The sequence below is a fragment of the Ptychodera flava genome, chromosome 10 (assembly GCF_041260155.1).
Source record: "Ptychodera flava strain L36383 chromosome 10, AS_Pfla_20210202, whole genome shotgun sequence".
In the NCBI taxonomy this organism is placed as follows: Eukaryota; Metazoa; Hemichordata; class Enteropneusta; family Ptychoderidae; genus Ptychodera; species Ptychodera flava.
In genome coordinates, this window is record NC_091937.1 from 26,352,945 (window position 1) to 26,378,929 (window position 25,985).

Sequence of the window (25,985 nt, forward strand, 5' to 3'; positions counted from 1 at the left end):
CAGATAGTTTCATTTCACATTTTCTATCATGGGTAGAGCGAGATAGACGAACTTTGTTCTGGTTGCTCTTGCATCTTTGCTCTAGATAGTGAGTGTACGAGTGTGAGTGCTTCACGAACTCTACAGCGTGTGGAGGGGTCGCAGTCAGAAAAATTGCAACAGCTATTAAAGCTAGTTATTGAACAATCTTTTTGTGAAATTGGGGATTAGGCCGAATGGTTTTGTCTGTGGCTTCTCCGGTAGGTGATAGGTGCGGTACGTGTGAGTTCGAGCTCCATTGAAAATACCGTAATCTGAGTTTATCGTACCAAAACCATGATGGATTTGTTCCGGACAGTCACACCACGGGAGGAAAATGAGGACGTGATACGAAAGTCCCGACATGATGTGTGAGATGACAAGTCTGGAGAGTTCATGAAAGGGAAATTGAATAACTAGTTGAGTTGAGAAACGGCATGAATGTACAGTGTTGTATTCCCCTAGTCAAGATAGTGGGGGCCTTTGCAATGTAAAACAAAAGGTCTTAAAACCGGCATATGTTGAGGGCGCGCCATTCAGAAATATCGCAGTCTGACTGGAGCAGTTTGACTCATTTGTAGGGGTTTATACAATAATCGATGTTAATGGACCAGCCTCTGCACAAATGAATTAATGATGTGGCAAACATTGTTTCACAGATGAGAGAGAACGAACAGAATGATTTTAAAGGTATACTGTCACCTGTACTGTTCCAATTTTGCAACAGTTACCATGGAAAGAGAAAATCTAACCAATCACAGATTTTAAGCGGGTGGCCGTTTTTTTAAAAACAGCGCCCTCACATGGGCATTTTGAATAGCAAGGAACGCCCCTTTGACCATATATGGGCATATTTAGATTACAGGTGACTGTATACCTTTAAAGTTGAATGAGCTTCGATGATGGATACAAGTATTCTGACTCTCAAATATTTATGATACTTTTCTGATCTATAACTGCCTCAGGGGGGCGGGGGCCCATGTTGAAACTTTTAGCATAAACAAAGTTCATGACATTTCCTTTTTGTGAAAATTGAAAATTTCATTTCTCCAAAACAGAATTACCACAGGGATGGTGGCCATTTTGAGTGTCAAATAGATAATTTGTTTTCAAGGTATAAACATTTGCATTTTAAAAAATTTGATTTCACAAGTCATTCAAGTAAAAAATTCCATCATAAAAAAAATTGAGTTTACGCATGATTTTAAAAGAGAACGACTGAATCCCATTTGAGGAAGGTTTGAGCAAAATTTTGGTCCTTCACTTTAGAGGCACATACTACCATAAGTGGTTATCAAGGACTGTCAAGCATACAATGGTTCATGAATATACTGAAGAAGATTGGGTCTGATGTCTTCGTGACACTTGTATTTTTAGAAATCTCACACCAAGATGAATGACGTACGTGACCTCTCATCATCATTGTCGACTCCAAGGAATTGAATAATTTGACAAACCGTGGCATAATGGCAAAGCCAGATGGTTAGGCTTACCGAAATCGGTCCAGAATGTCATCTTACAATTGGAGAGGAATTTGCCTATCCTTGAGCGATTGGTAAACCACGATGGAGACCTCCAAATATGGTCAGAAAAGTGAAGTTTGAGTGTGCAAAAACACATTCCAATTTGCATTTGCAGGGTGATATAACAGGCTGTAGTTCAGACAAGAGCTGCCAGAATTTTAGTTTCTGTTCAAGGTGTATATCCGTCATTTCTTCCAGGCTTTATCGGTAAGTTTTGAACATTTTGCTTTATTAGGCACCCTTGAGCCAACAAAATTCTTTCTCATGGAACATTCTGAGGCAAAAAGCTGCAATTTTATTAATATTTTCAGTATTTTAGTTCAAAACACCACTGCAATAGCCAGCGACAAGATACCGATTTCTGTCACTTCTGGCAGCTTTGGAATTAATACAGTAACTTTCGGTACTGAGGATCTGTAACCATAGTCACACTGTCACAAGATTATTTTCATTCACTGGCATGTTTCAAATATTGAATCCATGAGGTTTATCACTTCTAGAAATGGGTCATCCTGCCACTGTGTCATGTAATTCTTACTTTTTTATCAACATGTCTTCACTGTAGAGCATGGAACACTGAATATTTTCATGGCATGATTTTCTTGTCTAATTTCTCTTTCTAGCACCAATCATGATGTTTCTAAAAACCCTGGCATGGTTCCTCTTGCTACAATGTTGCATTATTGCTACTTTGTATCAATTTTCAACATGTCTGGCTGAGGAGCAGAGTGGACACACTACGACTGAGACACTGCAACCTAAAAGTTCTGACTGTGAGACAATCCTCTCTCCGAGACAACAATGTACTAACTCCATCCATGGTGTCCCTGGCATTCCAGGTAACTCAATATAAGTGATCAAGTGTCTCTTTTTGCTGGTTATTAATTTACTTATCACCACAGATGAATGTGATCTTTACAAGGAAAATAATCCATGGAAATCCTATAAGAGTTCCGATGACACTTCATTAGACTACTATGCAATACAATATTCAATTAGATTTCTTTATGGCAAAAAAACTACCAAAATTCCACAAATCTTAATGAGAAGTCCCTGTGGATTCAAATGGCATGTTTCTGTGGGGTGAAAAATCTGAATTCTGCAGCAGTCAGCTTCTGTGACCTCATTAGTTCACATTCATTGAGAAACAGTATACCTTAAAAGACTCCAGGGTCCGGAGGTTAATAGATTTTTCAGCTGTAGTTAGACAAGGTTCAAGTTGGTGGATTAAAAAAGTACCTTGAAGAAGCCTATCCCGAATCTTTATCATTTCAACCAAAGCTTTGACTTTGGGGAGTGAAAGAATTGACAGCAGAGTGGAAGAGTCTGTCTGGCACAATTACAGAAGTGGTATGACGACATCATACCTGCTATATGCAAATTTGAAAAGCAGAGTTATAGCCACACTAACTGCAATGCATTGTGGGTACCACTTCTCTAATGTAGGCACCATTACGGAAGTGGTATGGCCATAAACTTATGATGATGTCATACCTGCCAGAGACAAAGTACAGTTATGGCCACACTTACTGCAATGTATTGTTGATGACCAATTGCAAGGGGGACTTAGCTCAGTTTTTCAACAAACTGACTTGGAAGGAAACAAAGGTATAAAAAGCCTCTTACTCTAAAATTTGATTTGTTTGTAGTTAATAGTTTTATGGGTAAAGGGTACTATCATAGATATACAAAATGTCATAAATGAATGTTATTGTTATGTAATAATTATTATGTCAATATCCTGAGTCAAGTGCAAAAGGGTTGTAATTGAAGTTATGTCCCCATTGCAACATCAGTTATACTGACTTTTTTACCCAAAATTTTCACAAAGTTGCATTTCACATTCCCGAACAAAAATATCTCAAAAAGTCAATTTTGACCAAAACATGAGTTATGTCACTCTCGCACTGGGCCATCTTTGTGAGTATCACCTATATCCACACTCTGTGTGGTGTAAGTTGGTGGTGATTTGTACATCATCAGATATTAACAGCAAAGACACTGGCAAGAGTGGAGTCTGTGCAGCGCAGCGGTGCTGAAGGAAATCTAGCACCACATTCAACCCTCACAATCAGGTATTTTAAAGCCTGAGTGATCACAAGTACACGAAAAACTACCAAATCACAAAACTTGAAAGATGTCTAAGCTTTTGTGAAATGGGTTGGTGTGCAGTGTCTTGAAAGCTTTTAGTTTATTGGTTGGCTGAGGTTATTGTTCTTATTAAATTACTTCTAAACAGCCAATCAGATAGTGAATAGTCTAGTTTGAGACTCCTTAAGTTACTATAAATAATGGCAATCCCTCAAGACTCCTTAAGTTGCTGTAGATAATGGCAATCTACCATTTTGATATATTCATAGACAGTAGAGTTTCTCTACTGTCCATGATATAATCTTCCAAGTTGCTGTACATTGCAATAGATTTATGGGACAACATAGCGGAGTAATTCTAGATGGCAACGTTGTTTTACTATCTATTTTATGTTACATTTTCAAGGGATTCCTGGCAGTCAGGGACCAGCTGGACCTGCAGGTGTGAAAGGGCAAGATGGTCTGACAGGACCGAAAGGGGACAAAGGTGATCCTGGACAGAAAGGCAGTGAGGGTCGAAGAGGTCAACTTGGTCCAAGAGGAGAGTGGGGTCAGAGAGGTCAGAAAGGGGACAAAGGTCACGCAGGAGAAATACAACAGCCAAGTTACAGAAGGATCGCATTGTCAGTTGAGAGAATATCACCTCTGGGGCCAGTATCTGGACACACGACAGTGCTTCACGATAATGTTATTTCTAATATAGGCAATGCCTACAACACATCCACTGGTGTGTTCACATGCCCAGTAAATGGTGTTTATTTCTTCATGATTTCGGCCATTCGAAAGCGTGCTACAGATTTGGACTTGTGTCTGATAAAAAATGGCACTCAACAATGCTGTGCATACATGCACGATCCCAACGAGACAACAGATTTTGTCGGTACGGCTTCGGGTAGTGACGTCCTAGAATTGCAGCAAGGAGATGAAATATGGGTCAAGCTCTGGAGTGGACATGCAACAGGACGGACCTCGCTCGTAGGGTTTATTTTGTTTTGAAAATTTCCCACCTGAAGGATATTTGTTTTTGCATCAGCTCCATGGAAGTACACGGAAATCTTGACAATGTCTCACTTTTATTAATCTTTTCACCACCATGGTTTGACCCAAACCTATTGTTATCAATGGTAAATGTGGACCTGTCTACAGGGAATTGGGGGTGAACAGGTTAAAGTTAGAAATGTTTGACTTAGCTTTGACAATTTGCAAAGAAAGATTTGCTGTATGTATTAACAAGAATTGTGTCCTTCATTTGAATCTGGTTGATTATTAAATGTCAATGAAAAAAATCCAAAGTCCAGCTGAAGAATTTCACATGTACCCTCTCTCCAAATTGACCCTTTCACCACCATGGTTTAGCCAAAACCTATTGTTATCAATTGTAAGTGCGGACCTGTTTACAGGGAATCGGGGGTGAGCAGGTTGACCCTTTCCCAACCAGATTATGGTATATTCCTATCAGTTTCAATTGTATAGGGAAAAACTATATTCAGACAATGGGGAGAAAAGGTTGAGGATGTTGAAATTTTGTGTGGTTAAAAATCCTTTACTGGAAATGTGGTAACATGAATCATCCTCTTGTTTCTTCACGCTTTCAAAAAATGCCCCCATCTGCTTAATGTGTCGATTGGGAATTGTTTTTCTGACAGTGGTACATGTATACCTTTTATTCTACATATGGAAATTGCTAATTTTAGTTCACAACCTGCAGAGAAAATCTGTTATGTCTGAATTCACAGAAAGTCTTTCCATCCTGTAACCCTAATTTTACTCTGTAGAGGCCCACTTTAAATACCCACTGGGCACAACTGGACTGTATCAAAATTAGGCGGTGAAAGGGTGAAAGTAGACTACCTCTCAGCCGCTGGTTCTCTACACAGCTTGTAATCATCTGACATACAGTGATGCGCCCTCAACGGTCTGGTTTGGCCAGCCCAAAGCCAAACAAGTAGCAGATGACATTGAACTAAAATCAGAGCAGGAGAGGGCATGAAGTAAAAAAGTGGTTGAGAGAGAGTAGTCTGCAGAGGAAGTAATAAATGCTGTCTGATGTGTATGTTTTATTCTAGTGAAGATCTATTCATACACAGTGCCAATCATTTGACTGTAGAGTAAGTAACAAATGCTGTCTAGGCAGTATATTGCATTTTCTTGTAGATCTATTCATTCATATACATAGCAAATCCATCAACTTAATAAAATATGTTTTTTGTCCTGACGATCTGCTGCTGTATGACTGGTAGTTTAGTCGCATTTATCCTCCTGTGATCTCTCTATCATTCAGCTTCGCATTGTTGTATTTTCTGCCGTCTTCCTTTGCTTTCATCACATCATCCACCCCCGCCATGTAGCAGATCCCATCTCATCACCATGCCAAAGTCTCCACTCAACGTCTGCCATACACAGAGATCATGACAACACTGTGTTTCGTGATCCTCTGAAGTTACTTTAGCTTGCCGCCACAATACTCATCTTCATTGATACTCCATGGTGTTATAAAACTTCATTTGCTTATAATAAAGGTCCCGAGGTCAATCACATCTTGTCCAGCGGTGTAATTCCTAAAAGTCTCATCCCATTAGCTAATGTTTGTCTCGCTGAACTGAACAACAGAAGTCTGGCCTGCAAACAAATAAAGAAATTCTGCTGATATTGTTTCATGATAAAATATATTGACATTCGATCTTTCAACTTTTGTTTTCCTTGAGAGGTTGAAAAAAATGTATGTTGGACTGCACATGCATAAAAACAATGTTGAACTATTGGCAATGTGGGAACCAGACATGTGGTCTCCATTGAGGAGTTGGTATCACTGTCAGGCGTAGTTATCGTCTAGGTGGTAACATCAGTCAATAGCAAAGAAATCAACCCTGCAAAAGTTGAAACATTGTCTGGAAGGAGGTCACACGTAGTCAAAACAACACCACACATCAACACACATCCCGCTTCCTACTGTCCAGAACCTATCATTTGCAAGTGTTCTCTCTGCGGATCTGCTGGTGTTGTTTTGACAATGTTTGACCTCTTTCCAGACAATGTTTCAACTTTTGCAGAATTTATTTCTTTATGATCGACTGATATTATCGCCTAGATGATAGTTACACCTGACAGTGTTGGAAGCTCCTCAATTTAGACAGTATGTGCACTTCTACGTCCTGTATTGCCAACAGTTGAATGCATCCAAATGACTCAAAATATTTAGTGTAATTTTGATATTTCAAAAAAAACATTGTATTCTTTTACAACAGTGTATAAATTTTACCAGTTCCTTTTTGTTATCTTAAAATATTGAAACCGCATTACCTGTATCTTGTTGTATTTTACTTACCAAACATTGATCCATCTTAATATATAGGATGCCCACAAAGAAATCTTAATGTCTTTCAAAATATCACTATTTCAATCCTTGGTGATGTATGGTGTTGATTAAATTCAGGTGCTTTTGGCATATATTTGTGGCGGCCATATTTGAGTTGCAACTCAAAAATTATTCATTTGTTAAAGTCTAGGTTGTGCATTCTTTGTCAATATTTCAAAAGGTTCTATAATCACATTTTGGTGAGCATTTTTACATACAGAAAGTTGTATTTAATTTCAAACCATCTTATTTAGAAAGAAATGCAAAAAGATATAGCTAATGCGACTTTAAAAGTCTACATTTATTGTGAATGTCTTTCCCTACCTTGGCTGTATGGGCAGGACTGCCTTTCACCATTAAAGTGTTGTGCGCTGATGATGCTAGTTGACTGAAAAACAAAAGACACAGTGTGACTTTATGTGCAAACAACTTGTTCCTAACAGCTTGGAAAATATGGGGACGGCAAATTTACATAACAATTGACAATTTACATATTATTTGTGGTGGAAAATGTATTCTTTTGTGTAATTAATTAGCATATGAATAGATCGCTAGGAAAAAAAAGGAGTGACCAATCTATCAGAATCCCCCCAGCCTCATGGAGAACCCTTGTAAGAATATTCAATGTTATGTTCCTTTGAAGAGGAAAGTCTAGTATGACAGGTTAACCATGAAAAATATATTTATGTGGTCGAACATCATGCTTGTGCAAGTAGCCTATTCCACTTCATGACTCCAGGATTGACATTCTGGTGTTTTTGTTGGTGCACGATATTCAAAATTCAATATTGTTTCCATGGGGGATAAATTGTGAACAGTGCGGTTGTAGCAAGCTGTTGAGATCAGTAAATATGGCTGTCTGTTACAGTTTTAAAGGTATTCGGTCACCTGTTTTTTAATAGCCGATCACAGATTTTATGCGGGTGGCCGCTGTTTAAAAAGGGCACCCCCACATGACCAGCCATGGCATATTTAGCAGCGTGTGTCTGCATGATCTTTGACGTATCAAATATGGAGGACCGACAGGTGTTACGGGGTCGTACGCTAAGCCCCGCTCCCTTTACCATATATGGAATATGTAAATTTCCGGTGACCGTGTACCTTTAAATCAAAACAGTGGATTCATAACGACAAGATTAATAACCAGGATGTAAGGTCACACAGGGGTCATGAGAATGTCCAAATTTGTGAATTATTCTTGATAACAATTAAATAAATCACCTGAGTTTGAAGAGATAACCAACAATATTCTTGGGTTGAATTTCATCAAATGCAGTCTGTACTGCATCTTCAAAGGCGGCTATTTGTTGCGTCAATAAAATGGCTTCCTGTTCAGTCAGCTCTGACGTGTCACACTTTGGGTCCAATGTGAAGCCACACAATCTTTCAATACTTTGAGAAATTGTAAAAAAATTGTAAAAAAATTATACTAGGGTAGTAGGAAGTTACATGTACCTTTTTCTGTCAGAAAAAGGTGTATGTATGTGATTGAAAGATCCATGCTTTTTTGATGATTTTTCTCCCAAAAATCTTTGCTTAATTTATCTACGTAATAAATACTGTATATTACTACAGATGAGTGTCATAATGCAAAAGTTGCAGAGTTTTCACCCTATCACCCCATTTTTGAGTACAGAAGTCCAATTTTTCCAAAGAAAGCAGCCAGGCTGTACCAAACTCTGATGGCAACAGGGGTGTAAGTACATGTAATGATAAATAAAGATGACACTCCACAATTTAACCAGACTGTACCATGGATACATGTTTTGCCATTCGCGTGGGCTTACCTGTGCATTCTCGCGTGCGTATATTGTAAATAGACACCAGTGTCTCCGTAATTCTGCAAAACTCTGTCCCAGTCAAACCTGTAGTCTGATTCCAGATTATTTTTCAAATCATGGATTATTATTGCACTGTGTCCAAGTATCTCGGCAACCTCCTCCAAATTGTCGATCTTGGTCGCTGTGTTGAAGGGAAATGAATAAAAAAGCAGTTTACAGAATGGTTTTGACATTTGCAGCTATACCAAGCAACACAACACGGGTTAACCTTTTGAAAGCCAAAGTGAATTTTTGTTGCCTTCCTAAAATACAACGCAGACAATTTTTTCTCTCATCCAGGCTATTTTTTCAGGTTTTTTCCCCAAAATTTTGTTCAAAAACTGCAACCAATAAAAAATTATGTCCATTTGGTCCAAATTTATCAAAAACAATACAGAAAAATTCATCAAAATTGGTAAAATGTTGCATTAAGATTTTGAGGGGAACACAGTAGTTACTGCACTCAAAGGGTTGATGCTTAACTTGTCAATCTGCATTATGAAACTTTAGAGTATAATTATACAGAAAATGTATAGCTATAAGCGCTCTTTCTCCCGTTGTACCTCGCGTTTGTTTTCACGAAACACTGCATGCAGCCATCTGAAAAGGTGAATTTAACCTTTCCACTACCATGGGTCAGTCCAAACCTGCTGTTATCGATGTGATTGTGGACCTGTTTACAGGGAATTTGGGGGTGAACAGAGTAAATAATTGCTAAAGAAGACAATCGAATTTTGGAATATGCTTCAATGAACTATTTTGGCCATAAAGAAACATGGTGAGAAAAGTTGACCAAATATTGCTAACATATAGCAAAAAAATTTGTTGCCTTTTATTCCATTGCAGCAATTTGTAATTTGTGTTCGTAAACGCCTTTTAGGAATACTAAAGGACTCCAATAAGACATTTTTGTAAGGGTTGAGACCTCATAGTGTGGACAAATCTTACACAGAAAGATCTACACATTGAGAATCCAGCGATGGAAATGACAATACTGTCAATTTTACGAAATTCAAGGAACCTTAGTGCTCTATCCATCAACACAAGATTTTAAATTCTTTCCTTTCTATTTTCAAAGTATTTCTTATCCAGAAGTATTCCTGAATATAAACACAAAATATTTGTGAAATCTTACTGTCTGTATTTTTCATGTTTTGCAGCATTCTGGATTTAGCTTCATCCAGAATGTCTTGCAGGAAGACAACTTCACCTTTCTCGTACTCATTCCGAGTACCTTACCGAATTTCACGTGGTGACATCTGGAAATAATCACAAAAAAGAGAGAAACAAAATATTAAAGTAACTAAAACACAAAACATCAAAAATAATGACACAAGATTAAAGAAATTTATGAGAATTTCAACTTTGATACAGCAAATTTGGCTGCTAAATTAACCCAGGCTTCGAAAGATCACTGTTTCACTTGTTGTCTACAATACAACTATGGCCAGAACTACAAAGTAGAAGATAAAAAATACAGTTAATCTGAGCAAAAACTTGAGTTTTGCAAAAAAATGAGACAGCTTCACATATATTGTAGCATATGCATAGCTTCTACACTATAGCATGTATTATGACCGGGCAAATATTGCAAGCATTTTGACCCTACTGTAATTCATACCGTCCATTAGAAAAACATCTGTCTACCTAACGAAAACTAAAAAAATTCAATTTAGGACAAGACAGAGATGAAATTCTTAAGATTTTGTCTTGAAGCTCTCTGCTCTTCAAAATACATCCTCTGAAAAATGTTGATCAAGGTTTTATTGCAAAGAATTTTGTACACGTGGAAGTACGGTACGATTGTCCTTGTGGAATGAAAATTTTTTGAGGGTCCAACCCCTTATAACCCACAACATCATTTTTGAGTGGCATTCCTGCATGACTCTGGATTTGAACTCAACATTTTCACCCCCTTTTCCTAATACTCAGGTCCACTCTTGAATGGATTTGGGTCAAACCATTGTAGTTGAACGGTTATAAAAAGACTTTCATACCTGTTATATTTTTCACTATTTTTGTTTTGTGTGTAAATTGCAAGTACCTGTCCTGTTCCCAAAAGGATATTGAAACAATCACATTTTTCACTTTTTAGCTTGTCAACACAACATCTATACATGTAAAATACACTGTTATTGTTTACACTTGAATTCTAGTCTGGACCAGAATTCATTTGTCAATAATAACAATGCAGCTTACACATGTACAGGCTGAGTTGACAAACTGAATACCGGTACTGTGTATCTCAACATGTTTTGTGAAGCAGAACAATAAATCTGTACTTGATTTAAAAAATTGAGGAAAAAATCATAAAAAGTTACAGCTACTGGCTCCTTGAATGTTTAGTTTATTGGATTGGAATTCAGCCATTTGTTCAACGATATTATATTTTAGCAAAATTTTCAGATAAAAAGTGCCAAATCCTTTAGGTTACAGTTGAAAAGGTCACTTGATGCATTTGGCCTGTACATCAATGCATACCATGGACGCAGGAAAATAATTTATCACTTTCTAACCTGTCAGCCCAATGGTGTCCCATCATCCGTAAAGTTCCAAACATCTGCTTGAAATGGGAATCCTGACTCTTGTCAACAACGTAGTACATTCTGTCGAAGCAGTGGTCGTCATGGCGATCAATGGCTGCCGCTATGTCCCGGGTTACATAGAGTGTTGTACCGTCACTGCGCATGACAGTGCTGTAGAACTTCATTGGCTTGTCGGGTAACAGGTCAACGACCCCAGTACCTTTCCTAAGATTTGGCAGCAAAATTTACGACCAACTTAATAGCGAATATGGTGCATTTTTTGCTGTGAGTTCTCAATTCACAAAGTTGATATAAACAAGTCATTGACAATGACATAGTCCCCACTTTTTATAGAAGTATTAGTTTTGATGGGGCAGGGAAATGTGGTCATTAAGAAGTACCACTGGAGTGTATATGTAGAGATCTATGGGCACATAGGTCTATGCCGTTATTCCCAATTTGAAACACATGAGGCATGTCTAAGTTATGGTTCTAATTCGGGAAAAAAGATCAGACCTCTAGCTGTATTGGCCAGCCAAGAAATACATATGCACATAATAATGAGGTACAAGATGTGACATCTTAAGGTCTAATATCCTATCAAATTCGAGGGTATAGAACTTGTGGTTACTGAGTATGCATATATATGTATAATCAAGGTCAAATGTCATAAAGTCACGTGACATTTTGAAAAAAAAATTGTATTGCTAATTAATCCCTATATGCCAAAAATCAGACCTCTAGCTCTATTCGCTTGCCCAGAATTAGATGTGTGCATAATTCATGAGGTAAAGCGTGTGTTGTCATAAGGTCTCCCATCCTACTAAATATAAAGGACATAGCACTTGTGGTTACGTATTTATCGACATAAACGTATATTTCAGGTCAAAGGTCATCGAGGTCACATGACATTTGGTCAAAAAATTTCTATCCTATAGTTATCCCTATATACCAAAAATCAGACATCAAGCTCTATGGGTTTGCTCAGAATTAGATATATGCATAATTAATGAGGTACAGTATGAAGCATCATAAGGTCTCCCATCATACCATATATGAAGGGTGTACCACTTGTGGTTACTGAGTTATGGACAAATATGTATATTTGAGGTCAAAGGTCATCGAGGTCATGTGACATTTTGTCAAAATAATTGTATTGCTAAGTTATCCCTATATACCAAAAATCAGACCTCTAGCTCTATTGGCTCGCTCAAAATTAGATATGTGCATAATTAATGAGGTACAATATGTGGCGTCATAAAGTGTCCCATCATACCATACATGAGTGGTAGACACTTGTGGTTACTGAGTTATGGACAAATATGTATATTTGAGGTCAAAGGTCACCAAGGTCACGTGACATTTTGTCAAAATATCTGAGATATCTGCGTGAACGGATGGACTCACGGACGGACATGACCCAATCTATAAGCCCCCTGGACTTCATCCGTGGGGACTAAAAACTGTGTCACTGCATCCTTTTTGCAATATGATTACGATGAGAAACTAAATTTTTATTTTTCTTGGCCTTATACATGGGAGTCTATGGACTGCCTTATACATGGGAGTCTATGGAGGTGAAAACTAAAAAGTCCTCTAACACGGCCAAATTTGATCGCATTGTGAAACAAATCGACGTGCATCTGTATGGGGTAGGGTACTATCTTTGTGCAAAGTTTGAAAGAAATTGACCTGGGCATGTCTGAGATATCTGCGTGAACGGACGGACGCACGGACACACGGACGCACGGACGCACGGACGCACGCACGCACGGACATGACCAAACCTATAAGTCCCCCCGGACGGTGTCCGTGGGGACTAAAAAAATTCCCTTTAAATTTCTAACTTCATGCAAAGTGTTTTGGACTTGATAAATTGTTTTATTTTCTGTAGCAACTGAAAACTCAATGTTTTTTTTAATATTTGTTGTATAATGTACATGACTAACTGTCTATTAATAGACAAAGTTGAAATGGTCAACATTGAAGAAATATAACAACTATGTAATAATTGTGTCATGGCCAGCAAATCCTAATGGTTGTCAGTAGAGACACTGAAAATTACCCACAATTCTCGGTAATAACCCTTGAAGTCAGCATCATTCAGTTTTTCAGTAGTCTCGCTTACCAAGACTGCTCTGCGGGGCTTTCATCTAGCTGCCCCTTCACAGTCTGGGGAAATCCCATCCAAAAAAGTTCAAGCAAGATAGTGCTAGACCGACAAGAGCGATGCATCCTGGGAGCAACTGATCTATGGTGTAATTACTATATTTATAGCTTCACAGTTGTGTCAAAGTGGCTTTCAAAGTCTCTCTGCTTATAATGAGTGTGAACTATGGCTTTAATTTGTGTACTTGATCAGTGTCATACTTGTCCATAAAAACTGATCCATGGCATTAAGGTCATACATGTAGGTCATGTTCATTACTGAGCATTGACTTAGAAAGCCACTTCTATGGGATTTCCCTGTGCATTCACTGCAGACCGTGTCGGAGTGCCTAGATGAAAGTCCCCGCAGTGCAGTCTGGGAAACTGAGACTAGCATTAAATTGGTAGAAATTTCATGAGGGTTAAAGGTCAACAGGTGGTCAGCCTGTAATGTGCATATGAGTAGGGTGTTTTCCATTTTGTTACTTAGTCTGTTGTTTTTTATGATAATGAAATTTTCACTTACTCTGTGATTTTCAAGTGACCCTTGTCCCTGAGTTGCTGTATGACATCTAGCGCTTGCTGTCCGTACATCGATTCACCAGAATAGACATCAAAACCGACACCTAATCGCTGGTAACACAAACACACAAAGCATAAGTTTGTCAGCTCAAAAACAACAACAAATCTAACCTCCAAAGGAAATCAAGATTTTCTACAGAATTTCATACAATTGTATTTTGTCAGAAATTTTTCGACCACCAGAGATAATTTTTTTATGAGTACAGGGTAAAGATAACACAAGTGGAAAGCATAATTTTGACAATGAAGATGATTCAAGATCAATGGCATTTATAACTATTATCTTGTCATCACTCTTTGCCTAAATTATGGTTACCAGTGGTATACGGAGATTTATTATTAAGGTACTATGCACCTCGAAAGCCTTTAAGTTTTGCTCAAACTTTTCTCAATAAAACTTTCAGCCATTCTCTCACCAAATCAAGAATAAAAATCAGGGGTCACCGTGCAAAATTTAGAATGAGAAAAGGAAATTACCTAATATTTACCGATGTTTAAAATTCAAAATGGCTGCCACCCCTGTGTTAACTCTATGGGGAAAAATAAAATTTTTGAATTTTGAAAAACCAAGAGGTGAAAATGTTTCTTATTCTTTAAAATGCTTAAAAATGAGCCCAAACAAGTGGTAGAGCATAAAAGAATTGTAAAAATTTGAGAGTCTGAATATCTGTCCCCAAGGGGCATTCTACCTTAAAATCACGCTACATCTTGATCATAATATGCAATGGGAATCTAAGCTGCATGACATCTTCTGTCATACTCAAAGCTCACACGACCCAATCTTCATTATGAAAACAACAGAGATTTTTAAGGGGGCTGTGTTGTATCTGTTACTAAAAAAACAAATGGACCTCCAGTATTACATTGATTTGTAAAATTGTTCAGTGTGGGCATAACCTCTCTCAGTCTGGCCCATATTCTATCTTACAAACAAATTATGCCAAAAATTTTTGATTTTGAAAATATGAGAAGAAATGTGTATTATAGAGAACTAAACAAATCCAATCGATAATTATGACCTTTTCATAATTTTTTTTTCAGACAAACACGAAAGATTCTGTTTTAAACTCGACATGTTTATGTTACTTTGGGTAAAATAGTCATTTGCATACCTGCAAAATACCATACCGGTAGTAGTACTCGAGATGGTAATATAACATATTTTCAGGGCATACCATTTAACCAGCAAGCAGAATTAATGGAAATGCAATTACAAGAACACGTCCATGTACTCACAGGCTTCAAACAAACCATGTGGTAAACAATTCAACTGGAAAATACAGACCTGTGACCTTTGACCTTTGAGGCAATGGAAAAATATTTCAAAAGAGCAAAAACACCACTACAGTCGGACAGATGTTGTGGCATGAAGTTTTTTCCTATCCTCTATGGGTGCAAGAAACCTATGCCTTGATCCTTAATTAGTGAGAAATTCCCAAAGCTAAATTCACCAGAAATAGCTTGAGATAACATGTAATTTGCATACAACTATGCATAAAATGTTCAACATACAGTAACAAGCTCAGAGCCGATCTGCAAACTGATCGACTCATCATCACTCAGCGGTTACAAGTAAGTATTTCTTGTAACATATTCCCCATTTTTTTTCGTGAAATATGGTACATACTATGTATTCTTGCTTTTGTAACTTGATGGGACACAGTTGTGTCTAAATGGGGTTAAAATCCAAAAGAATTTCTAAACTTGATCATTGTTGTTCATGTTTTGCCTAGACCAACTCCTTACACTTTCAAATTGAAACTTACATGTTCATCAGAAACTGAAAGGGACAACTGCTCAGTACTGTATTCCTTATTTCAACATCTTGCGACATATAAAAACCAGAAAGGATCATTCTTGTCATCAGGAATGTCCTGAATCTTGAGTCTTGAACTTTTGACATGGGTGAAAAAATTGTACTTAATTCATTGAACCAAAAACTATTCAGTGGAAACTGGATTGTAGAGTGAAGCAATTAAATCTCCATGCCCATGTCTGTCTGTCTCTCTGTGGCACATTTATATCGGTATCTTGGGAAGTTCAACCCATTCAAATCATACAAAATCTTAACTTTGACCATTGTATTACAAGACAAGGCTGAAAAAACTGCATTTGTATATCATTTGCATATCATTTGCATACCATTTTACGCCTGATTCACCATGTCCATCCACTTAAAAAACTGAAAAGGCAGGGCTAAAAATTGTGTAGCACTGTGGCTGATACTACTGGCGGTTTGAAATTTGAATACCGCATAGTACACCACCACTGATACTGCTTTTACCTAAAATTTACATCTTTGGTCCAAAATTTCTGATATTTTTTTTTGAGATTTATTTGTCTGCAAGCACGCTTATTTTACAATGTACAGATGTGAGAAATCTGCAACATCACGTTCAATGACCGATACAGTTCCTTTTACAGATGGCAGTGTGGCTGGGTAATTTTGCTTTTTATACCCGAGTGTACTGATGATGTTGCTGATGATGTTGCAAAGCAAAATATTTAATACTCTTATTGTAGATTATTCCTCTCCCTTTGATATCAAATTCCAAGTGGACTACATCCACTTATACGTATCCTTACTTATTGATAGTCATTTTCCAGTCATGAAGTACCTGACAACAGTGACAAGCTTCGCCTTGCTGAAGTGCCTCATCATCACTACTTTGTATCAAAAGTCAACGTGTTCGGCCGAGGAGCAGCAAAATGCTCACACCCAGACTGGGACGATGCCACCACCAGAAAGCCAACACTACAAGACGTTCGCACCTCATGGGCATCAGTGTACAAATTCCATCCATGGTTTCCCCGGCATTCCTGGTAACCCAGGTAACCATCCTCTGCCAACTATCTCCCTCTGACTTTTGTTTTATTGAATATTTGAGGAAATTTTGCAGAAAGTAAAAAAAATCTGGAAGCACCTTATTAAGTGACCAAATTTACAAGAGACAGTTACCAGTAGTACCCGGTAACATTACAGGTGATTTCCTTTGATCAGATCTGATCATGCAGGGCCATTATAAATTGACACAAATATTGATAGTCTTCACTATTTCAATAATTCTTCACTTTCAGGGATGCCTGGAGTAGCTGGCCCTCTGGGCCCACCTGGTTCAAAGGGTGAAGCAGGTCAAACTGGACACAAAGGGGACAAAGGTGAACTTGGCCCGAAGGGTGAAAGTCAAGAAGGTCAAAAAGGTACCCAGGGTGACCCAGGTCATAAAGGGGACAAAGGTGACCCAGGTCAAAAGGGCGAAGGTCATAGTGGTGAGAAGGGAGTTCAGGGGAAACCAGGACCAAGGGGAGACAGAGGTGACCCCGGTTTAAAGGGCAGCAAGGGTCAAAGCGGTCCGCCTGGTCTTCAGGGACAGCCAGGTCAGCCAGGTCAGAAAGGGGACAAAGGTCATGCGGGAGAAACACAAAATTCAACTAGAGTGGCGTTTTCAGTTTCACGAACTACGGCCTTGGGTCCAGTATCTGGAGACACTGCAGTCACCTATGATAAGGTCTACACCAACATGGGCGATGGTTACGACATGTCAACGGGCAAATTTACATGTTCTGTCGGTGGCGTTTATTTCTTCATGATCACTGCCTTGAGAAATAATGCAAATAACATGTTTGCATGTTTGATGAAAAACAGCACACAACTTCCGTGCATCTATGTGTCTCACTCTTCGTCTAGAAGTCATGGTTCGGCTTCTAACAGCGTCATCATAGATTTGGGGCAAGGCGATCAGGTGTGGGTCAAACTTGGCACTGGATATGCACTGCAAAGCTTTTCTAACGAGTATGTTACATTTACCGGATACTTGTTGTATCAAAGTTTTTCTGAAAATTAGAAAAATATGTTTTGTCTGCCAATTTGAACTCTATTTTGTATACGGGACATATATATACCGTACTGTAACAGTATTAGATTTGCAAAGTAATTAATCTTTGTTTTTGAAATTTTGCCAGTTTTCTGCTATCGTAGAATTCCTTGTCTTTCAATCCTATCAAACTAGGGAACATACCTGATATATCTTGGTATATTCTTGGATGCTGAGTTCTCGAAATCTCTTCCACAAAGAAAGCGTTCCTTCATCACCTGTAGGAAGAAAGCATCAGATATCTTAGGTTACTTATTATAAAAGCATCTTTATATGAAAATGTTTTGGTCAGAAAGTTTTCTATTTCAGAAAGGAACTCGCCTTTTGAGCAGCGAGACCTAACACTGAAACATGAAAGCAGTGTCTGAAGTCCACTTGTTATACTGAGAAATAGTCTGAAGGGCAATTGTTTGTTATCACTAAGGAGAATGAATCATCGTGAAAATATCTGCTTAAGGCAGAATGTGCCTCGGGATTGATATTTTGACTCTTAAACTTTTATCATGCTAGTGGGGGCTCATTTTAAAGCTCTTGGTGTAAGAAAACCATCCTAGTTTTTTTGAAAATCAAAAATTTTATTTTTCTCCATAGAGTTAACACATGGATGGCGGTCATTTTGAATTTCAAATATCGGTAAATCTTGGGTAATTTTTACTAAAATTTGCATGATGACCCCCCGATTTTTGGTCTTGATTTTGAAAGAGAATGGTTGAAAGACTTTTTAAGGAAAGTTTGAGCAAAAGTTTAAGCCTTTCATTTTCGAGGTGCATATTACCTAAGTTATGAATCTGAAGTTGATGGATGTCATGTGCATGTGGTGATCAATGATACTGCTAGATTTGTGCAAGAATAAAGTGATAAATCCCTGATCATCATCTTGTTGAGATGTTATTGAATTGCAATGACAAAAGCTATAAATCTGTGACTAAACATTGCCTCGTGTACACAACATTGCCGTTTGCCAATGGAAATTCAGAACAACCTGTGCCTACTTTACAACTTTGTTTACCTAAGCAATTGTCAAATGAGCCCATGACATGATTTTGATGTTTTCCATCACAACATTTGTTATCAAAAAGTACAATAAAAATGTTCTTATTCTTGTTTGCATAATTTCTAAGTCCACTGTAAAAAAAATTTGACAAATGTCCATTTTTTTCATTTTAACAGTAGAGCTATGAAGTCTGAATCAGCCCCATTTCAGTATAAAGATCATCTTGAGACACCTACAATAAAGTGAGAAGGACTGTTGCAATGTAGCGATGTCAGTCACTTGAGTGTTTCTATGAGTAACACTATGAAACATTTGACCTTTGACCTCAATTCCCTTCACCAAGGTCAAACCTTGCCAAACCATAGCGTTACACAAAATATTGGAGATGAACTTTGTAATGAAACATTCAAAATGACAACTATGTCCAACACATCCTGAAGGAAAGGACTTTAACTACCTTTCTCCATTTGTCTGAAGAACTCCCTAGCCTGGTCACGAATTGTCTCATCCAGGTCCGCTTCCGTATTAATCCTGACGTAGATGTCAAATAGATGCTGGATAGCATTTCTGGAAAGCTCTGCCTCTGAGCCGTACTTGGAAAAACCAACACCTAACAGACCTTTGGGGGCAAATGACATCATGTAGCAATGTTAAAAGCAATATAGACTTCAATCCCGGGTTCCCGCATTAGTAGCTGTTGAGATTGACTGTCTATGTGAATTTGGTCAATGTTCTCTTTTGAAAGTTGTGCAAAGTTTAATACAGTCAGTTTTCTCAGAGCTGCCCTTTTTAAGTGGATATGGAATACAGATTTGAAAAAAATCCTGTAATATGATGGCCAATGAATGAACAAACCTTTACGTTGATGGCACACTGGTATGCTCGAAAACACAGATGGTTGAAATATTCAGAACCACATAATGATATTAGAGACTGTACACCACTAATGCTTGTCTATACACAATTGTGTCTAACTATTTAGTAATAAGCCCAACAATCACATGATAGTACAAACAAAATCTCTGGGAATGCTTGAGGGATCATCCAACTTTTTTTCCACTTCACCAAGTTTTACCCAAGCTCATGAATTTCTGGTCAGTAATTGTCTTTTATAGTTCTTGCTGGAATGCTGACTTGACAGATACGGCTGCCTTTACACAGGATTTAAACATACACATACACCTTTGTACGTACGTACGTACGTACGTACATACGTACATACGTACATACATACATACGTACATACATACATACATACATACATTCATACATACATACATAAATATATACCCAGATACTAGCAGTATACTAGTATTTTATATATTCATATATACATACATGTATATCTACAGACAAGAGCAAACTAATAACAAACAAACAAATACATGAATAAATACGTAAATAAACAACCAACAAATTCAACAAACAACTGATTGAAAACATAAATAAATAATATATCAAATGCCGGTAGACTTACCAAACTGCACACCCCAATCACCAAGGTAATTTATTCTGGTGACGTCATGTCCCAGGGCAGTATTCAAATTAGCCAGGAAGTGACCAATCACTGTTGACCTCAAATGACCAGCATGGAAAGGCTTTGCTATATTTGGAGAGCTATTTTCAAATTAGAAAGATAAGTAACTGGAGATAAGGAGTTGAAGCTATACAAGGTGATTGTTTGAGTCAGATTTACTGTTGATCAGGTTTATTTGCATAATCCCTACAAAATTGTTTAATATGCTAATGCAAGGGTCATGACTTCCACAATTGGTTGAATTGGTTGTGGACTGCAGCAAATGAACAATTTTCACACTTGGAAATCTCCGTCTATGAGCATCATCTTTCAATTTTTTTACAGTTTTAGGCATAGAGGAATAGTGTCGTTTCTATGTGTAACAAAAGAGACGAAATTCTTGTCTCTCTTGATAGAAAGACTAATTTTGCTGAACAAATGACGTCTAACAAAAGAGCAAGGAGTGAAAGACATATCCTATATTCCTGGATGTAATTGTGGACTAAAACATTGCAAGCAGCACCTTTAACCCTTTGAGCGCCAAAGTCAATTTTTGTTGCCTTTAAAAATATACCCCAGTCAATTCTTTTTCCAATTTTTGCCAAAAATTTTGATAAAAAACTGTAGCCAATGAAATGTGATGTCCATTTGGTTCAAAATTATCAAAAAAATTGGTAAATGTTTGCACTAAAATTTTGGTGGGAAAAGTTACAGCACTCAAAAGGTTAAACTTCTTTTCATTTCCATTGAATACTTGGCAAAACACAACAGAGAAAGTCATATGATTGAATCATTGGGCAATAATAAATAATAGGCTGGTCCACAAGCACCATTGATAACAATGGGCTTGGGCCAAACCATTGCAGAGAAAGGGTTAAACCTATCAAGAGGATTAGGGTCATCTTTCCAAATGATAAAAAAAGAACACAATGTAAATTTACTTAATATTATATTATGATCAGCATTATGCAGTGCTCCTTAGATTATCCTGATATAATCAGTAGTAGTAGTTGTTGCACAAGTACTGGCAGAGAGTACATTAATTGTCAATAAAATCCATAAATTCATGTCTCCCCAGTTTTCAATGCAGTAAAATTTCCATGCTTTACCTGTACTCGATGACAACTTTTTCCTGTGAACCGGAAACCATAGCACTGTTCAAACCATACTGTCTCCTCTCCCTTTGTACTTGTTGTAGCACATCCTGTTACCATGGAAATGAAGAGATTCCATTCCTTTCATCAATCTCAGCGGACATACAGATCACAAGGAAAAATCCACTCTGGTTTTCCTAACAGCATTGTTGCAGTGAAAGATGGCATACATATTTTGAACTGTTCACCAGTTCCCCAACCTATCCAGGGTACTGGTACACGAGTCTTTAACATTACATAAATTTTCACTAGTTTTCTGAGATTTTTCATTTTTTTGTATTTGGTGATGAACACTTGATATATAAAAACAAAAGTGAACACACACAAGACTAAAGGTGCTTAACACATAATTTGATGATTGCTAAAATTATAAGACATTATACACAGTCCTACCTTTATCAGTGTTTGTTGATTCACTTTAAACTGGAGAATGGATCTCTCTGATGTAACATTCTGTAAATGGTCATCACAACTTATCTACAGAAGAGAGGGACATTACGATATTTAATATACCTTGATCTGACTTTGAAACAACTTGTTCATATTGGGATTACGATAATTGTACTTTAATTATATAACAAGTTACCATATTAAGACCTGTGTTTTGTTTAATTTCATTAATTAACACTTTCTGAAAGTGATTCATTGTCCAAATCACTGTCAATGATTATACCAGCTCTGTCAGCTCCATCACACTGTCATTCCACCACATGGTGGCGCTCTCACTCAGGTTCCTGAGTTTCTGGTCAGATTACAGACATTATTGGCTGCAAAATGGTTTAACTTCCTTGCAGATTTCTATGAAATTCGCACAGAAAATCTTTCAGCAAATTTTACTTCATGGAGACATGTCATTTTTAAGCTCCATTACAATTAAGTACATGTATTTGATATTTTTCTGTTTGTAAAATGCAGTATTGCTTCAAAAATCAAGTTGAAATGCCTTAGCTAATGTGCAGCATCTTGGAAGCCTTTAGCTAATTGGTCGACTAACACTCAGTTGCTCTTATTTAATCATTTCCAAATTGCCAATTAGGTACAGAATTAGCCTAATTTTCAGACTCCTTAACTTGCTGTAATTAATGACAATTCCCCCCCCCCACCCCGAGTTTCAGACTCCTTAATTTGATGTAATTAATGATGATCTACCAATCAGAGATTACCTTCCACTGCACATTGCCAGAAACGCCTTGCGTTCAGTTTTCAAATGCAGCTGCAGGCACATCTTTGCGATGCCCAATGTTATCATTGACAGCTGAATTCAAGTCCAAATTAGAATCCAAATTGCAAACATTGCAAATTGCACACAATGCAAATTGTGTTTCTAAGGATAACACTATTGGTATGGTTTGTGCATCAATACATGTACTTGTTTTCTATCACAAAAAATATAATTGTTAATTAAAATGTACTCCACCTTGGGGACAGATACTTTCAAATTTTAAAATATTCTTTCGGCCTACCACTTATGTTGAAGTTACAGACTTAATTTTTCACCAGCTTATGGTTTTGTGAAAATCAAAGATTTTATTTTCCCCCTCATAGGGACCATTTTGAATTTCTAATACTGTTAAATATTGAGTATTTGTTTCTCTGGTACAAAAATTTCCTTGGTGGACACCCAATTTTTATTCTGGATTTTGAAAGAGAATAGTCAAAAGTTACATGCAAGACTGTTTGAGTAAAAGTTTACATCTTTCATTTCTGAGACTTGAACTATTATTTGTCCATTAAAGGTATACAGTCACCTGTAATCTAAATATGCCCATATATAGTCAAAGGGGCATTCCTTGGTATTCAAAATGCCCATGTGAGGGCGCTGTTTTTAAAAAGCGGCCACCCGCTTAAAATCTGTGATTGGTTAGATTTTCTCTTTCCATGGCAACTGTGGCAAAATTGGAACAGGTGACAGTATACCATTAAGTTAGTATGTGCCTGGAAAGCGAAAGATTTAAACTTTTGCTTAAACTTTCCTTGAGGAATCTCTTTCAAAATCAAGAATAAAAATTGGGGGTCACTGAGAAATAACTGCTGATATGCAGCATTGAATAAGCTCTTTCTCTGATTGGTCCATTGTCACTATTCACAGCGACTTAGGGAGTCTATTTGTATTGTTTTAATTATATCTGCTGATGTGCAGCATTGAATAAGCTCTTTCTCTGATTGGTCCATTGTCACTATTCACAGCGACTTTGGGAGTTTATTTGTATTGTTTTAATTATATTGGTAAGATTCAGCTACCCAATTGGATAACAGCTTATTCAATGCTGCACATTAGCCCAGAAATAAATTATCCAAGATTTTCCAATGTTTGAAATTCAAAATGCCTGCCATCCCTGTGTTATCTCTATGGAAAATAATAAAATAGTGGATTTACAAAAATAGTAATACATTAAAAATTTTCCTTACACCAAGAGCTTTAAAATAGCCCACAGGTGATAGATTAGAGAAGAATTGTGAAACTTTGGAAGTTTGAGAGTCTGATTATCTGTCTCTGAGGTTTATACTACGTTAACCCTTTGAACCTGGCTCGGACATAAATGTCTGATGATGTCATAGTGTACCAGGGGGTCAGGGTGCAAAGGGTTAATGGCTATACAGACGTTGCTGGTTTACCTGTCTTGTCAGTTTCTGAGCAATGCTCTGCAATTCTCTGTTGTCCTTCTCTGCCAAGTAGCCCTTCTTGGCCAGAGCTTTCAGAGAAACGGTGAAATGGATATCTTGGTTCCTGAAGTTCATAACACAAAATAACATGACAGTATCATTTTAAGATAAACAGGATACTGAGAGAAAAACTTCTTTTTCACAAATGTCATTTTTTTTTCTGAAAACGAAGGTGAAATTAGCAAAACCCCTTTTAATATTTGGTCTTCTACTGTTGTTTGGAGACTTTCATACCATAGTAAAATTTCATTTCATGTGTGCATTACTATAACAAAATATCAATATGCCCTGAATGTCTGTGTTAGCCTTGTCTTAAATGTCACTTGATCACAGTATATGGTTCCTTCAAATAGATATTAGATTAAATGAACATTTACATCAATTTCTACAAAAGCATGAATTCACAACGGGAAAGTCTGACCACAAACAACTACAAAGCAATAATTTTTGAAATATCATTAAGGCTTTTGATATAATTTGAGTGTATTCTACATGATGCCGACAAAAGATGGGATGACGAAATACCTAAGATATCAAAAAAGGATTGCAGTACAATTGAGGTAGGTGGTGTGTCTGTTTTTTTAACAACAGAAGTCTATAACTGCAGCAGGAAATTTTCTTACATTTTCTTTGTTACATGTGCAACTCTTACCATTGGCACCATCTCATATTCTGATATTCCAATTGCTTTTGCCACCTGCAAGAACAATGCCATGTATACAATTGATCATTTCATAATGCTATACCTAAATAGGTGTGATGATTCAAGCTAATGATGGCAGTGGAGGTAGTAGAGACTACCTTCATGCTTAAACTAATTTATAATTCAGCAATAATCGATATAACATTGATAAATTAATTTTGTTCCCATAATTCAAAACTGTAATTTTGAAATGAAATTTACAATTGTGGCTCTCTCTCTCTCTCTCTCTCTCTCTCTCTCTCTCTCTCTCTCTCTCGCACACTTACACATCCCCAGACTAATATATGTCTAATTCCTTCCAAGGGCCAAGGGATATCCTCAGATGATTTTAAAGCCCAGGGTATTTAAGGGCATCTAAGCTTTTCAAGCACCATCAAAGCATTTGGCTATAAAGGGAAACCAGTAAAAGCAGTGGTTCAGGATGACCCTATTTTGTTATTGCCATTTTCTACTGCCAATCTCAGTGAGCTCGGGAGTACCTAGCTCTGCATGGCAGAGCTATGTGTTACCGGCGTTATACGGCCTCCCACCACAGGCCGTATAACGCCGGTAACACACAGCCCTGCCATGCAGAGCTGGGGAGTACCACTATCATCGGCATTCATATCATACCTGTTTCGCTATAGCATGACGGAACGAGGATGCCATTTTCTCTCTCTTCAAACAACGTGTCGGTAAACCAAATGTAGAATCTCGAGTCGAACCGGGCACTGAATACTTTGATAACAATCTGGAGTCACCTTACAGTTGAGTCACCTTACACCTTGAGTCTTGACCCGCAACGTCGATGAATCAGGTGCATGTGCTGCACATAAACCGGATCCTCGAAAGTTGCGATCCTACAGACAAACGAACTGTGCCTTGCATGAATTCTGTATTGAAAATTTATAAGTTACATCATGCACTACAGTCAAGGTTCGAACGGTATCGGAGGGCAATCGGAAGAGACGTCTTCTTCGCCATGTACATCATGTTGTAGATGTGCAACCCTTCACTCGACTCGCTTTACTGGGCATGC

General features: G+C 37.6%; 3 protein-coding genes across 4 annotated transcripts in view; 2 read left to right on the forward strand and 1 right to left on the reverse strand.

Moving 5' to 3' along the window:
- Positions 1-1,331: 1,331 nt before the first annotated feature.
- LOC139142359 (complement C1q and tumor necrosis factor-related protein 9B-like) overlaps positions 1,332-25,985 on the forward strand; it is a 98,193-nt gene continuing 73,539 nt past the window's right edge. The window contains exons 1-2 of one of the 2 annotated variants that reach the window (XM_070712277.1): positions 1,332-1,748; positions 2,165-2,380. In XM_070712277.1, the coding sequence (XP_070568378.1) occupies positions 2,173-2,380 (208 nt within the window). In that variant the 5' untranslated portion in view covers positions 1,332-1,748; positions 2,165-2,172. The remainder of the gene's footprint in view (positions 1,749-2,164; positions 2,381-25,985) is intronic. The other variant, XM_070712276.1, reaches the window with a different exon arrangement.
- Positions 5,674-25,970, reverse strand: LOC139142356 (probable arginine--tRNA ligase, mitochondrial). The gene is given in 16 exon segments (XM_070712272.1): positions 5,674-6,250; positions 7,311-7,374; positions 8,208-8,378; positions 8,774-8,948; positions 9,942-10,022; positions 10,025-10,065; positions 11,323-11,556; positions 14,006-14,112; positions 18,081-18,154; positions 19,388-19,549; positions 20,408-20,547; positions 21,556-21,650; positions 21,994-22,077; positions 24,217-24,328; positions 24,888-24,961; positions 25,580-25,970. Coding segments are annotated over 16 exon segments (1,737 nt in total). The 5' UTR covers positions 25,616-25,970; the 3' UTR covers positions 5,674-6,163.
- LOC139142357 (complement C1q tumor necrosis factor-related protein 5-like) lies at positions 15,600-19,190 on the forward strand. The gene is made up of 3 exons (XM_070712273.1): positions 15,600-15,633; positions 16,658-16,893; positions 17,140-19,190. The coding sequence occupies exons 2-3, from the start codon at positions 16,671-16,673 to the stop codon at positions 17,904-17,906; spliced, it is 990 nt and encodes a 329-aa protein (XP_070568374.1). The 5' UTR covers positions 15,600-15,633; positions 16,658-16,670; the 3' UTR covers positions 17,907-19,190.